Source organism: Bufo bufo, chromosome 3, assembly GCF_905171765.1.
Source record: "Bufo bufo chromosome 3, aBufBuf1.1, whole genome shotgun sequence".
NCBI classification, from domain to species: Eukaryota; Metazoa; Chordata; class Amphibia; order Anura; family Bufonidae; genus Bufo; species Bufo bufo.
Window position 1 is genome coordinate 553,557,998 of NC_053391.1, and position 14,783 is coordinate 553,572,780.

General features: G+C 45.0%; 1 protein-coding gene across 1 annotated transcript in view; it reads left to right on the plus strand.

Moving 5' to 3' along the window:
* The window catches only part of ITM2B (integral membrane protein 2B), a 58,710-nt gene extending 47,176 nt beyond the window's left edge, over positions 1–11,534 (plus strand). The window contains exon 6 of the mRNA XM_040425457.1: positions 9,463–11,534. Coding sequence (XP_040281391.1) covers positions 9,463–9,551 — 89 coding nt within the window. The 3' untranslated portion in view covers positions 9,552–11,534. The remainder of the gene's footprint in view (positions 1–9,462) is intronic.
* The last annotated feature ends 3,249 nt before the right edge of the window (positions 11,535–14,783 follow it).

Consider the following 14,783-nt stretch of genomic DNA (forward strand, 5'->3'; position numbering starts at 1 on the left):
AATTCTATATTGTACTTGTCTAATCGGCCTAGACACAGGTTAATTACACTACTCACAAAAAGATAGGGATATTTGGCTTTCGGGGGAAATTTAAAACGTTCACGCTACAGTGATATTATATCAAAGTAGGACATTTTAAGTAGAAGCATGCAATAGTGATTTCCTCATATCAAACAATTTAATGAAACAAAAACGAACACCAGAGGTGGGTATACCAAGCTGTAACAAGACCACATGATAAGTTATTGAGACATTGACAATAACTTGTCATGTGGTCTTACAGCTTGGCTAACGTCTCATGCTGTTCACAAGTTCACTTATTGTCTGCTGAGGCATAGAATCCCGCTCTTCTTGAAGTGCGGTCCGCAGGTCATTGAGGTTCAGGGGTACAGAGTTACAAGCCTCTACACGGCGACTCAGCTGATCCCATAGGTTTTCAATGGGGTTCAGGTCTGGAGAAAGTGCAGGCCACTCCATTTGAGGTACCCCAGTCTCCAGCAGCCGTTCCCTAATGATATGACCTTGATGAGCTGGCGCATTGTTGTCCATGAAGATGAAATTAGTCCTGTGTTCATGCAGAGGCACAATGACACGATTAATGATGTTATTTAAATAGTATGGGCTTGTCACTGTACCATTCACAAAGTGTAGGGCAGTTCTGTATTGACTAGACACACTGTAACACCACCACCATCAAAGTCTTGTCTGATGACAACAGTGGCTGATGCATAGCGCTCTTCTTTACGTCTCCAACATCGTTGGCGGCCATCATTTCTGCTCAGTGTGAATTGAATTTAATCAGTGAACAGCACTGAGGCCCACTGGTCCCTTGTAGAGTTGAGCGAACACCTGGATGTTCGGGTTCGAGAAGTTCGGCCAAACTTCCCGTAAATGTTCAGGTTCGGGATCCGAACCCAAACCCCATTGAAGTCAATGGGGACCCGAACTTTTGGGCACTAAAAAGGCTGTAAAACAGCCCAGGAAAGAGCTAGAGGGCTGCAAAAGGCAGCAACATATAGGTAAATCCCCTGCAAACAAATGTGGATAGGGAAATGAATTAAAATAAAAAAAATAAAAATGAACCAATATCAATTGGACAGTGGTCCCATAGCAGAGAATCTGGCTTCACGTCAGCAGAGAATCAGTCTCTTCATGCCATAGCAGAGAATCTGGCTTCATGTCAGCGCAGAATCAGTCTTCATGTCATAGCAGAGAATCAGGCTTCACGTCACCCACCACTGGAACAGGCCACTGTCACACATTTAGGCCCCGGCACCCAGACAGAGGAGAGAGGTCCCGTAACAGAGAATCTGGCCTTATGTCAGCGCAGAATCTGTCTTCATGTCATAGCAGAGAATCAGGCTTCACGTCACCCACCACTGGAACAGGCCACTGTCACACATTTAGGCCCCGGCACCCAGACAGAGGAGAGAGGTCCCGTAACAGAGAATCTGGCCTTATGTCAGCGCAGAATCTGTCTTCATGTCATAGCAGAGAATCAGGCTTCACGTCAGCCACCACTGGAACAGGCCACTGTCACACATTTAGGCCCAGGCAGAGGAGAGCGGTCCCGTAACAGAGAATCTGGCCTTATGTCAGCGCAGAATCTGTATTCATGTCATAGCAGAGAATCAAGCTTCACGTCACCCACCACTGGAACAGGCCACTGTCACACATTTAGGCCCTGGCACCCAGACAGAGGAGAGGTTCATTCAACTTTGGGTTGCCCCGCAATATAATGGTAAAATGAAATTAAAAATAGTATTGAATGAGGAAGTGCCCTGGAGTAGAATAATATATGGTTAAGGGGAGGTAGTTAATATCTAATCTGCACAAGGGATGGACAGGTCCTGTGGGATCCATGCCTGGTTCATTTTTATGAACGTCAGCTTGTCCACATTGGCTGTAGACAGGCGGCTGCGTTTGTCTGTAATGACGCCCCCTGCCGTGCTGAATACACGTTCAGACAAAACGCTGGCCGCCGGGCAGGCCAGCACCTCCAAGGCATAAAAGGCTAGCTCTGGCCACGTGGACAATTTGGAGACCCAGAAGTTGAATGGGGCCGAACCATCAGTCAGTACGTGGAGGGGTGTGCACAGGTACTGTTCCACCATGTTAGTGAAATGTTGCCTCCTGCTAACACGTTCCGTATCAGGTGGTGGTGCACTTAGCTGTGGCGTGTTGACAAAACTTTTCCACATCTCTGCCATGCTAACCCTGCCCTCAGAGGAGCTGCGTTGGCGACCTCTTGCTCCTCCTCTGCCTTCGCCTTGGGCTTCCACTGGTTCCCCTGTGACATTTGGGAATGCTCTCAGTAGCGCGTCTACCAACGTGCGCTTGTACTCGCGCATCTTCCTATCACGCTCCAGTGTAGGAAGTAAGGTGGGCACATTGTCTTTGTACCGGGGATCCAGCAGGGTGGCAACCCAGTAGTCCGCACACGTTAAAATGTGGGCAACTCTGCTGTCGTTGCGCAGGCACTGCAGCATGTAGTCGCTCATGTGTGTCAGGCTGCCCAGAGGTAAGGACAAGCTGTCCTCTGTGGGAGGCGTATCGTCATCGTCCTGTGTTTCCCCCCAGCCACGCACCAGTGATGGGCCCGAGCTGCTTTGGGTGCCACCCCGCTGTGAACATGCTTCATCCTCGTCCTCCAGTAGTGGGCCCTGTCTGGCCACATTTGTACCTGGCCTCTGGTGTTGCAAAAAACCTCCCTCTGAGTCACTTCGAAGAGACTGGCCTGAAAGTGCTAAAAATGACCCCTCTTCCTCCTGGGCCACCTCCTCTTCCATCATCGCCCTAAGTGTTTTCTCAAGGAGACATAGAAGTGGTATTGTAACGCTGATAACGGCGTCATCGCCACTGGCCATGTTGGTGGAGTACTCGAAACAGCGCAACAGGGCACACAGGTCTCGCATGGAGGCCCAGTCATTGGTGGTGAAGTGGGTCTGATCCGCAGTGCGTCTGACCCGTGCGTGCTGCAGCTGAAACTCCACTATGGCCTGCTGCTGCTCGCACAGTCTGTCCAGCATATGCAAGGTGGAGTTCCACCTGGTGGGCACGTCGCATATGAGGCGGTGAGCGGGAAGGCTGAAGTTACGCTGTAGCGCAGACAGGCGAGCAGCGTCAGGGTGTGAACGCCGGAAGCGCGAACAGACGGCCCGCACTTTATGCAGCAGCTCTGACATGTCGAGGTAGTTGCGAATGAACTTCTGCACCACCAAATTCAGCACATGCGCCAGGCAAGGGATGTGCGTCAAACCGGCTAGTCCCAGAGCTGCAACGAGATTTCGCCCATTATCGCACACCACCAGGCCGGGCTTGAGGCTCACCGGCAGCAACCACTCGTCGGTCTGTTGTTCTATACCCCGCCACAACTCCTGTGCGGTGTGGGGCCTGTCCCCCAAACATATGAGTTTCAGAATGGCCTGCTGACGTTTACCCCGTGCTGTGCTGAAGTTGGTGGTGAAGGTGTGTGGCTGACTGGATGAGCAGGTGGAAGAAGAGGAGGAGGAAGCTGAGTAGGAGGAGGAGGAGACAGGAGGCAAAGAATGTTGCCCTGCGATCCTTGGCGGCGGAAGGACGTGCGCCAAATAGCTCTCCGCCTGGGGCCCAGCCGCCACTACATTTACCCAGTGTGCAGTTAGGGAGATATAGCGTCCCTAGCCGTGCTTACTGGTCCACGTATCTGTGGTTAGGTGGACCTTGCCACAGATGGCGTTGCGCAGTGCACACTTGATTTTATCGGACACTTGTTTGTGCAGGGAAGGCACGGCTCTCTTGGAGAAGTAGTGGCGGCTGGGAGCAACATACTGTGGGACAGCAAGTGACATGAGCTGTTTGAAGCTGTGTGTGTCCACCAGCCTAAATGACAGCATTTCATAGGCCAGTAGTTTAGAAATGCTGGCATTCAGGGCCAGGGATCGAGGGTGGCTAGGTGAGAATTTACGCTTTCTCTCAAATGTTTGTGAGATGGAGAGCTAAACGCTGCCGTGTGACATGGTTGAGATGCTTGGTGACGCAGGTGGTGGTGTTGGTGGTACATCCCATGTTTGCTGGGCGGCAGGTGCCAACGTTCCTCCAGAGGCGGAGGAAGATGCCGAGGCGGCAGCAGCAGCAGAAGAGGCCGAGGCGGCAGCAGCAGAAGAGGTAGCAGGGGGAGCCTGAGTGACTTCCTTGTTTTTAAGGTGTTTACTCCACTGCAGTTCATGCTTTGCATGCAGGTGCCTGGTCATGCAGGTTGTGCTAAGGTTCAGAACGTTAATGCCTCGCTTCAGGCTCTGATGGCACAGCGTGCAAACCACTCTGGTCTTGTCGTCAGCACATTGTTTGAAGAAGTGCCATGCCAGGGAACTCCTTGAAGCTGCCTTTGGGGTGCTCGGTCCCAGATGGCGGCAGTCAGTAGCAGGCGGAGTCTCTTGGCGGCGGGTGTTCTGATTTTGCCCACTGCTCCCTCTTTTGCTACGCTGTTGGCTCGGTCTCACCACTGCCTCTTCCTCCGAACTGTGAAAGTCAGTGGCACGACCTTCATTCCATGTGGGGTCTAGGACCTCATCGTCCCCTGCATCGTCTTCCACCCAGTCTTGATCCCTGACCTCCTGTTCAGTCTGCACACTGCAGAAAGACGCAGCAGTTGGCACCTGTGTTTCGTCATCATCAGAGACGTGCTGAGGTGGTATTACCATGTCCTCATCATCAGGAAACATAAGTGGTTGTGCGTTAGTGCATTCTATCTCTTCCACCCCTGGGGAAGGGCTAGGTGGATGCCCTTGGGAAACCCTGGCAGCAGAGTCTTCAAACAGCATAAGAGACTGCTGCATAACTTGAGGCTCAGACAGTTTCCCTGATATGCATGGGGGTGATGTGACAGACTGATGGGCTTGGTTTTCATGCGCCATCTGTGCGCTTTCTGCAGAAGACTGGGTGGGAGATAATGTGAACGTGCTGGATCCACTGTCGGCCACCCAATTGACTAATGCCTGTACCTGCTCAGGCCTTACCATCCTTAGAACGGCATTGGGCCCCACCAAATATCGCTGTAAATTCTGCTGGCTACTGGGACCTGAGGTAGTTGGTTCACTAGGACGTGTGGCTGTGGCAGAACGGCCACGTCCTCTCCCAGCACCAGAGGGTCCACTAACACCACCACGACCATGTCCACGTCCGCGTCCCTTATTAGATGTTTTCCTCATTGTTCCCGTTCACCACAATTTTGAGAATGGCAAATTTGGGAATGCTTTTTCAACCCAGAACAAAAAGTCTGCTTTTACGGTCACTACAAATAACTTGACCAGCTAAAACTGTGCAGATTTGGTTGAATAGAGATGTGAGACCTGTTTTTTTTTTTTTGCGCTGTGTGACAGTTATAGGTTTAATCACAGAATCACACTTCTATCAGCACGCTAGCGTGTGTCTTAGGTTTTTCTGAATGACACTATCAATACCTTCAATGTAAGATTTTCTTTTTGGGATAGATTTCAAGTAGGCCTCAAATACCACAAACTAGTTATTTTGAGAATGGCAAATTTGGGAATGCTTTTTCAACCCAGAACAAAAAGTCTGCTTTTACGGTCACTACAAATAACTTGACCAGCTAAAACTGTGCAGATTTGGTTGAATAGAAATGTCAGGTCTATTTTTTAGGCGCTGGGTGACAGGCTCAACTTGCCCCTGATGTAATATATGGCCAAAAAATAACCACACTGTTGATAGTTAAATGCACTTGGGTGACACAGGCTCAGCCTGCAGCTGATGTAGGATATAGCACAAAATAACCACACTATCGATGGTTAAATACACTTGGTGATAGCTCGTGCTGGCGCACCACAAGTCACAAAATGGCCGCCGATCACCCCAGAAAAAAGTGATCTAAAAACGCTCTGGGCAGCCTCAAAAAAGTGAGCAAGTCAATAATAGCACTTCAATGATCCACAGCTGCAGATCGATCACAGAATGAAGTCTTTTGGAGGAGTTAATCTGCCTAATCTCGCCCTAACGTCGCAGCTGCAACCTCTCCCTATACTGATCATAGCAGAGTGACGTGCGGCGCTACGTGACTCCAGCTTAAATAGAGGCTGGGTCACATGGTGCACTGGCCAATCACAGCCATGCCAATAGTAGGCATGGCTGTGATGGCCTCTTGAGCCAAGTAGTATGACGCTTACAAAAAGCGCCAAGAAAGCGCCGAACACCGAACTCTAACCCGGACTTCTACGAAAATGTTCGGGTCCGTGTCACGGACACCCCAAAATTCGGTACGAACCCGAACTATACAGTTCGGGTTCGCTCATCCCTAGTCCCTTGTCCAGCATAGATGCTCCCTGGCTCATGCAAGACAATGACATCTGTGCCTGGTGGTGTGGTCAGGTACCCTTGCAGATTGTCTAGCATGCAGACCATGCTGATGTAAACGGTTTTCGAATGGTCTGACGTGACACTTGGGTGCCTCTCATCTCCCTTTAATGTACCTGCAGTTGTGTGGCATTAAGCATCCGGTTCCACAGGGCATTGTTCACAATGAAGCGGTCGTCAGTGTGGGATGTGGCCAAAGGACGTCCACTTCTATGCCTTTCTGTGACACTCTAAGCTCAGTGGCCGCTTCCTTCTTAGAACATCCTGCTTGAAGCCTCGCAATGGCGAAGTACTGTTGATCAATTGTTAGGTGTCATCTTGCTTTCATGAAGTCAAAATGTGAACCGCATGATGAGGAGGACTTTTTTAATACCAATTTTAATTGAAACAGGGAATTTATTGGGCGATTTCATGGATCAAACACCTGTTGTGTATTTTGCCAATAAGCTCCTTGTCAGAGAACAGCAAGTTGTGCAGAAAGTACTGAAACATTGAACAGTTGGACATGTGCATAAGGTCACATTAAGTTCACCTGTAAAGGTTAGAGCGCATTTTAGGCTCATCCTGAAATTTCACCCACAAGCCAAATATCCCTAACTTTTAGTGAGTAGTATATATAGTTATTACCATAAAGCACAGCTAAAGCAGCATGTAACTTAAAACCAAAGATTTTCCTAATTGGTAAGGTCGATGCTCTAGAGCAGGGATCATCAACCTTTCGCACTCCAGCTGCTGTAAAACTACAAATCCCAGCATTCACACTTACTCCATTTTTGTAGCTCTCACAGAAGTAAATGGAGCATTCTAGGAGTTGTCGTTTGAGAACAGCTGGAGTGCCTGAGGTTGCTGATCTCAATTCTAGGGTCATCATTCTTTCACCCTGGTTCATCAAATAATTGTTTCAAAGCTGCTTTACAAACTGTAGGAAATAATTTGATGCATCTTACTGGGCTTCCTGCTCTCTGCACATGTACTGATCCATTTAACCGCTTCACCCTGCTTTTGGACCGTAAAGTAGAGGGAATTATCTGAAATGGAGGTAATTATGTAAAGAGCACATGTAGGTGGCGGGCAGAACAGGAAGTTTGTAAGGTGAAGCTTCAAGCCAATAGCCGAGTGGTGTGAGAAGATATTATTTTGAGAGCTTTTTCTGTACAGATCAGACACATGCAGGAATTTTGTGATTGCCTATGGTCTTAACCTTTAAAGATACACAGCACCTTGGAAACTTGTATTTGAGGGATCAGACTAAATGATTTAAAGTGTAACTGTCATGTTTTCTTAACAAAATCAATTTTTAGCATATGTTACTTATGCAGCAGCATTATGCATAAACCAATTTTTAGTTTCTTCACATACCACTGTTTTCCTTGAGTTTTTCCCTTAGTTACGGCTGGTTAAACATTTACAATATGAGGACTTTTTAAAGATGGCTCCTCTGCCAGTTCTCGGAGGCCAAGACTGCTTTCCCTCACTTCACATACACACTTGCTGTAGCCAGCAGCTCCCTGTCAGCCAATCAGATTGGATTATTGAGACCCGCCTCCTCACTCTGAAGCCTAATGCAGGCATGCAGTGTGAAGGACCGCCCCTTCGTCTTCCTGTCTTCTTAGTGTACTTTCACACTTGCGTTGTGAAGATCCGGCAGGCAGGTCCGTCGCCGAAACTGCCTGCCGGATCCGGAAATCCATGTGCAAACGGATAGCATTTGTAGACGGATCTGGATGCGGATCAGTCTATCAAATGCATTGAAACACCGGATCAGTCTCTCCGGAAAAACGGATGCAGTATTTTTATATATTTTTTTGCATTTTTAAAGGTCTGAGCATGCACAGACCTGAAATCCGGCAAAACTGATCCGGAACACTTGGTGCCGGATCCGGCATTAATGCGTTTCAATGGATGCAGTGTTTTCTCCAGCCAAATACCATAAGAGTGACTGAACTGAAGCGTACTGAACGGATTGCTTTCCGTTCAGAATGCATTAGGATAAAACTGATCAGTTTTTTTCCGGTATTGAGCCGCTAGGACAGAACTGAATACCGGAAAAGAATAATGCTAGTGTGAAAGTACACTAAGTCAGAGACAAGCCATAGCAACTGTCTTTTAAGGGAGCAATGGAAAGGGACAGGGGACATTAATGACAGCTGTTATTAGGTAATTACAGATCTTTTGACAATCATTGACAGACTAACTCAGGTATAATAAACTAGCAAATAAAAAAAAATGAGTTACAATTCAAAGGTATCTACCGGGAGTGCAGTATTGATGAACTATCTTATGGATAGGTCATCAATATTAGATTGGCGAGGGTCCAACTCCTGTTTGGAAAGACTGTAGCACTCATATGAGAGCTGTGGCCTCTCACAGCTTGCCAAACACAGCTCTGGCATCCTCAAACTGCGGCCCTCCAGCTGTTGTAAAACTCCCACAATGCCCTGCTGTAGGCGGATACCTGTAGGCTGTTCGGACATGCTGGGAGTTGTAGTTTTGCAACAGCTGGAGGGCCGCAGTTTGAGGATGCCTGACTTAGGCCATGTGACCGATTCTCATGATGTCGCTGGCTTACGAAGAGGCTGCAGCGATCTATGGAGCACCTTGGCCTCTTCAAACAGCTGATAGGGGTGAAGGTGCTGGGAGTTGGACACTCATCAATCAGATATCCTGAGGTTAGATCATCAGTAGTCCAGAAAACCCCTTTAAAAGGGTTTCCAAGAATAGAAATACAGTACATGGCTGCGTTCTTCCAATAAACAGCTCCATACGTCTCCGACGTATTAACCTTAGTGGATCTGATCTGCAATATCGGGCACAATCCGTAGGCAGGTGTGGAGCTGTTTATTGAAAAGAAAGCAGGCATGTTTTTGTAGTGCTGGACAACCCCTTTAACTGCTGTTGTATATTTGCCAAGCATTTCAGGAGCTGTGGCAAACTATACATTAAAAAAAAAAAAAAAAATACCCTCCGCAGCAGTAATCTGTTGTAGTTTCCCAATAGCTGGACAGCCACATGTTGCAGATCTCTGCTTTATGCTACATACGCTTCTGAAAGTGTAAAATGTTGTATTGGTAAAAAGCCCCTCCGTGGTGTTAACAAGTCTTTATTTTCTTACAGGGAAGCAAAAACGGGAGGCTGAAAAATGCACAAAGATCATTCACTTTGAGAACAGGTTTGCGGTGGAGACATCAATTTGCCACCTTTAAAAGGAGTCTTGTGAAGACCTAGTCAGCCATTTCTCAACAGTATAGCCCTGCCCTTTTGTTGTGTGTAGTCTTTATTTTAAGGAAGGGTTTTGTTCTTAGTGGCCAGACTTTTGCACATCAGATTCACTTTCATCTCGTCTGATCGGTTTTAAATCTCATTTATTTCTGGGTTCTTTCCATATTCCCTCTAAGTGTGGTATTTTATATTCAGATATATAGAATAAGTCATTCAATAAGACCATGTAGACCAACGTTCATTCCTGCTGATTTAGTGGATTACTTTAAGACTTTTAAATGGAAATGTCACAGCATTTATCCGCTGCACTCTTATGCTACTTTAAAAAGCTGCACATATCGTCAGCCTGTTTAATATTGCATGTTCATACACTTAAAATATCTGATTTTCTTCATAAGATATAAGTCAAATGTTTTCAGAAGAGCTCAGGACTCGATATAGAAAGTCTTGCTTCATATAATACGGCTAAGGAATGCGTTTTATTAAAACGATGGCACTAAAGCAGTTGCGGACTCCCAGCTGAAGAGTTTATCGAACTCCCTCTGTGTCGAGTCATAGGGCACCTACTTATGTTCTTTATGAGCATTTTGATTGTTTAGATTAAACTACAGTCAGTAACACTGAATGATTTGTATGTGGAGCTTTAAGAGCTTTTTTACATAGTAATGATATCGGCTATGCAGAAAATGTAAAGGGAGTCTGTCACCTCCCAGATCGGTTTCAAAGTAAGCAGTCCTCCATGTAGGGTAGGTGACCCTAAACACAACTATAACTTTCATTTGAAAATCCAGTCCTCTGATTCTGAGAAATGCTTCTTTTTATGCAAAAGGATTTCTAGGCACTGTGGGTGTGGGCAAGACTCTGTTTAGTGCACATTTGCTCTGCCAGACCTTCCCGGTAGCAATGATGCAGAGAAGTCGGGGTGCACCGAATGCAGCCGCCCCACTCGCGGTGCACTGAAAAACCAAATTTGCATAAAAAGAAGCATTGCTTGGGTTTAGGAGACTGGATCTTCACAAGAAAGGTATGGTAATGTTTTGGGGCACCTACCCTACATGGTGGCCTGCTTCCTTTTATACTGATTTTGGAGGTGACAGACGCCCCTTTAAAATGGCACCCAAAACAAGATAGTAACAAGGCACTTTAGAAGGGATTGCAGCCAGCGTAGTCTCTGTGAATTCTCTGTATACATAGGTTGGTTAGATCCCGTTCCCAATGCCAGGCTACTTGGCACTGACATCTTGTTTTTCCTGCTAAGCTGTGTATTTGTGAAAGAGTCAATATAAACTTTAAGCAAGCTGTCCATGATGCAGGGCAAATACTACAGAATCCAGCCCTGTCGTAGTTGTCTTTTTAAGCTTTTGGTGTGCAGAAGATGCACGTTAGATGGATTGTGGCGGCCATCCTGCTTATCATAAACCAGTGATATAGTTATTCAGCATATTTCACTTATAGTAAGAGAACTTGAAGTGCTTAGTTCAGATATATTCAAGATGGTGGTATGAAATCCATAAATCAGAAATGACTTGTATGTAAATATTCAGGACGCTGTCTGTGCAAATGGGCACAATAAGTACTTATAGAAGCCTCTTTGTACATACATATATTCATGCTTGCATTATGGAGTGTGTTAGGGGTTTGGCATTTACCAATATAAAAAAAAAAAAAAACTATGGAGGAGAGTTGTCATGCTGGTAAGTAACTTGTTTCTGTGAAGACATATATCTACAGCTGTGCATTTCCACCTACTAAACATTCAGTTTTTTGTGTCACTATTCTTTCTTCTTTTTTTTTTTTTTTTTTTTTTTTTAAGCTTTTCTTAAATCTGTTTTTAACTCTAGTTAATGGTTTGGTATGCCCACGTAATATAAAACCAGGAGTGTCAATAAAAGAGTTCGGTGGTAACGTGTTACAAATTTGTATATAATCGTACTTGTAAAAGAATAAAACTTACACCACCTGTTTAATTTTTGCCTGTGCGTTTTTATTTCTGTTTGCTTTGGCGAATGGGGCAATCTGAGCACTGTAGTATGTTAAGCTGCAATATCAGGGTGCCAGTACATGGTGTGGTCCGATCACAGGATCCGCATGCGTATTATAGCTAAATTCCAGAAAAACATAAATGCATTGGGAACACTACACATTCTATTCAAAATCCAAAACATGAAGAAAAATATAAAAAAAAATATTGTTCCTCTAATATAATTCAAGTCAAGAAAAGTGAATATTAGACTGTTTTAAAAAAAAAAAAAAGCAGTGTTTGTATTCTTCTTTACAAACTCAAACATTCACTATATAAACTGAAAAATGTTTGAAGATTTTGCTTTTCTTTGAATCACTTAACTAATATTTAGTTGTATAACCACTGTTTCTGAGAACTGCTGTACATCTGTGTTGCATGGAGTCAACCAACTTCTGGCACCTGTGAACAGGTATTCCAGGCCAGGATGATTGGACTACATTCCACAGTTCTTCTCTATTTCTTGGTTTTGCCTCAAACTGCATTTTTGATGTCGCCCCACAAGTTTTCTATTGGATTAAGATCCGGGGATTGGGCTGGCCACTCCATAACGTCAATCTTGTTGGTCTGGAACAAAGATGTTGCACGTTTACTGGTGTGTTTGGGGTCGCGGTCTTGTTGGAACACCCATTTCAAGGGCATTTCCTCTTCAGCATAAGGCAGCATGACCTCTTCAAGTATTCTGATGTATTTAAACTGATCCATGATCCCTGGTATGCGATAAATAGGCCCAACACCTTAGTATGAGAAACATCCCCATATCATGATGCTTGTGCCACCATGCTTCACTGTCTTCACAGTGCACTGTGGCTTCAATTCAGTGTTTGGGGGTCATCTGACAAACTGTCTCCGGCCACTAGACCCAAAAAGAACAATCTTACTTTCATCAGTCCACAAAATGTTGCACCATATATCTTTAGGCCAGTCAATGTGCTCTTTGACAAATTGTAACCTCTTCAGCACATGTGTTTTTTTTTTATTTTTTTTTTCAACAGTGGGGCTTTGCAGGGGCTTCTTGCAGATAGGTGTCTTCTTTTTTTTAAATCTGATACATTTTTATTATTTTGTAAAAATAAACAATATCATTTTACAAAATTCTTGTGTCCTATATTATGTTCAACACAGTGCAAAAATACTCATTGTACAAAACAGAATAGTCAATAAACAGGATCCTTAACGTAAAGATCCAACAACCAAACTCCCCCACCCACTGTAAGACCTTGTTGTGAGTAGATGAACATAAACATGTGTAAGACCTATTTGCTTTAGTAACAGACCATGACATCACCTATGCACTATAAAACTTCAGCACACTAGGATTAAAGAGGACCTTTCACTAGAATAAAACATCTAAACTAACTATACAGACATGTAGAGCGGCGCCCAGGGATCTCCCTGCACTTACTGTTATACCTGGGTGCCGCTCTGTTCGCCCGGTATAGGCTCCGGTATCTTCATAGTTAGGCTCCACCCAGGGGAACCTGACGGCATCTCATTCTCCCATGCTGTAGCGCTGGCCAATCGCAGCGCTCAGCTCATAGCCTGAGAGGCTTTTTTTTCTCTCAGGCTATGAGCGGAGCGCTGCAATTGGCCAGCACTACAGCATGGGAGAAGGAGACTCCGGCAGGTTCCCCTGGGTGGAGCCTAACTATGAAGATACCGGAGGCTATAACGGGAGAACGGAGCTGCGCCCAGGTATAACAGTAAGTGTAGGGGGATCCCTGGGCGCCGCTCTACACGTCTGTATAGTTAGTTTAGATGTTTTATTCTAGTGAAAGGTCCTCTTTAACCACCTCAGCCCCTATAGCTTAAACACCCTGAAAGACCACGCCACTTTTTACACTTCTGACCTACACTACTTTCACTGTTTATTGCTCGGTCATGCAACTTACCACTCAAATGAATTTTACCTCCTTTTCTTCTCACTAATAGAGCTTTCATTTGGTGGTATTTCATTGCTGCTGACATTTTTACTTTTTTTGTTATTAATCGAAATTTAACGATTTTTTTTGCAAAAAAATGACTTTTCACTTTCAGTTGTCAAATTTTGCAAAAAAAAACGTCATCCATATATAAATTTTGCTCTAAGTTTATTGTTATACATGTCTTTGATTAAAAAAAAAAATGTTTGGGTAAAAAAAAAAATGGTTTGGGTAAAAGTTATAGCGTTTACAAACTATGGTACAAAAATGTGAATTTCCGCTTTTTGAAGCAGCTCTGACTTTCTGAGCACCTGTCATGTTTCCTGAGGTTCTACAATGGCCAGACAGTAGAAACACCCCACAAATGACCCCATTTCGGAAAGTAGACACCCTAAGGTATTCGCTGATGGGCATAGTGAGTTCATAGAACTTTTTATTTTTTGTCACAAGTTAGCGGAAAATTATGATTTTTTTTTTTTTTTTTTCTTACAAAGTCTCATATTCCACTAACTTGTGACAAAAAATAAAAAGTTCTATGAACTCACTATGCCCATCAGCGAATACCTTTGGGTGTCTTCTTTCCAAAATGGGGTGACTTGTGGGGTAGTTATACAGCCCTGGCATTCTAGGGGCCCAAATGTGTGGTAAGGAGTTTGAAATCAAATTCTGTAAAAAATGACCGGTGAAATCTGAAAGGTGCTCTTTGGAATGTGGGCCCCTTTGCCCACCTAGGCTGCAAAAAAGTGTCACACATCTGGTATCCCCGTACTCAGGAGAAGTTGGGCAATGTGTTTTGGGGTGTCATTTTACATATACCCATGCTGGGTGAGATAAATATCTTGGTCAAATGCCAACTTTGTATAAAAAAATGGGAAAAGTTGTCTTTTGCCAAGATATTTCTCTCACCCAGCATGGGTATATGTAAAATGACACCCCAAAACACATTCCCCAACTTCTCCTGAATACGGAGATACCAGATGTGTGACACTTTTTTGCAGCCTAGGTGGGGCAAAGGGGCCCACATTCCAAAGAGCACCTTTTGGATTTCACCGGTCATTTTTTACAGAATTTGATTTCAAACTCCTTACCACACATTTAGGCCCCTAGAATGCCAGGGCAGTATAACTACCCCACAAGTGACCCCATTTTGGAAAGAAGACACCCCAAGATATTCGCTGATGGGCATAGTGAGTTCATGGAAGTTTTTATTTTTTGTCACAAGTTAGTGGAATATGAGACTTTGTAAGGGGGGAAAAAAAAAATCATCATTTTCC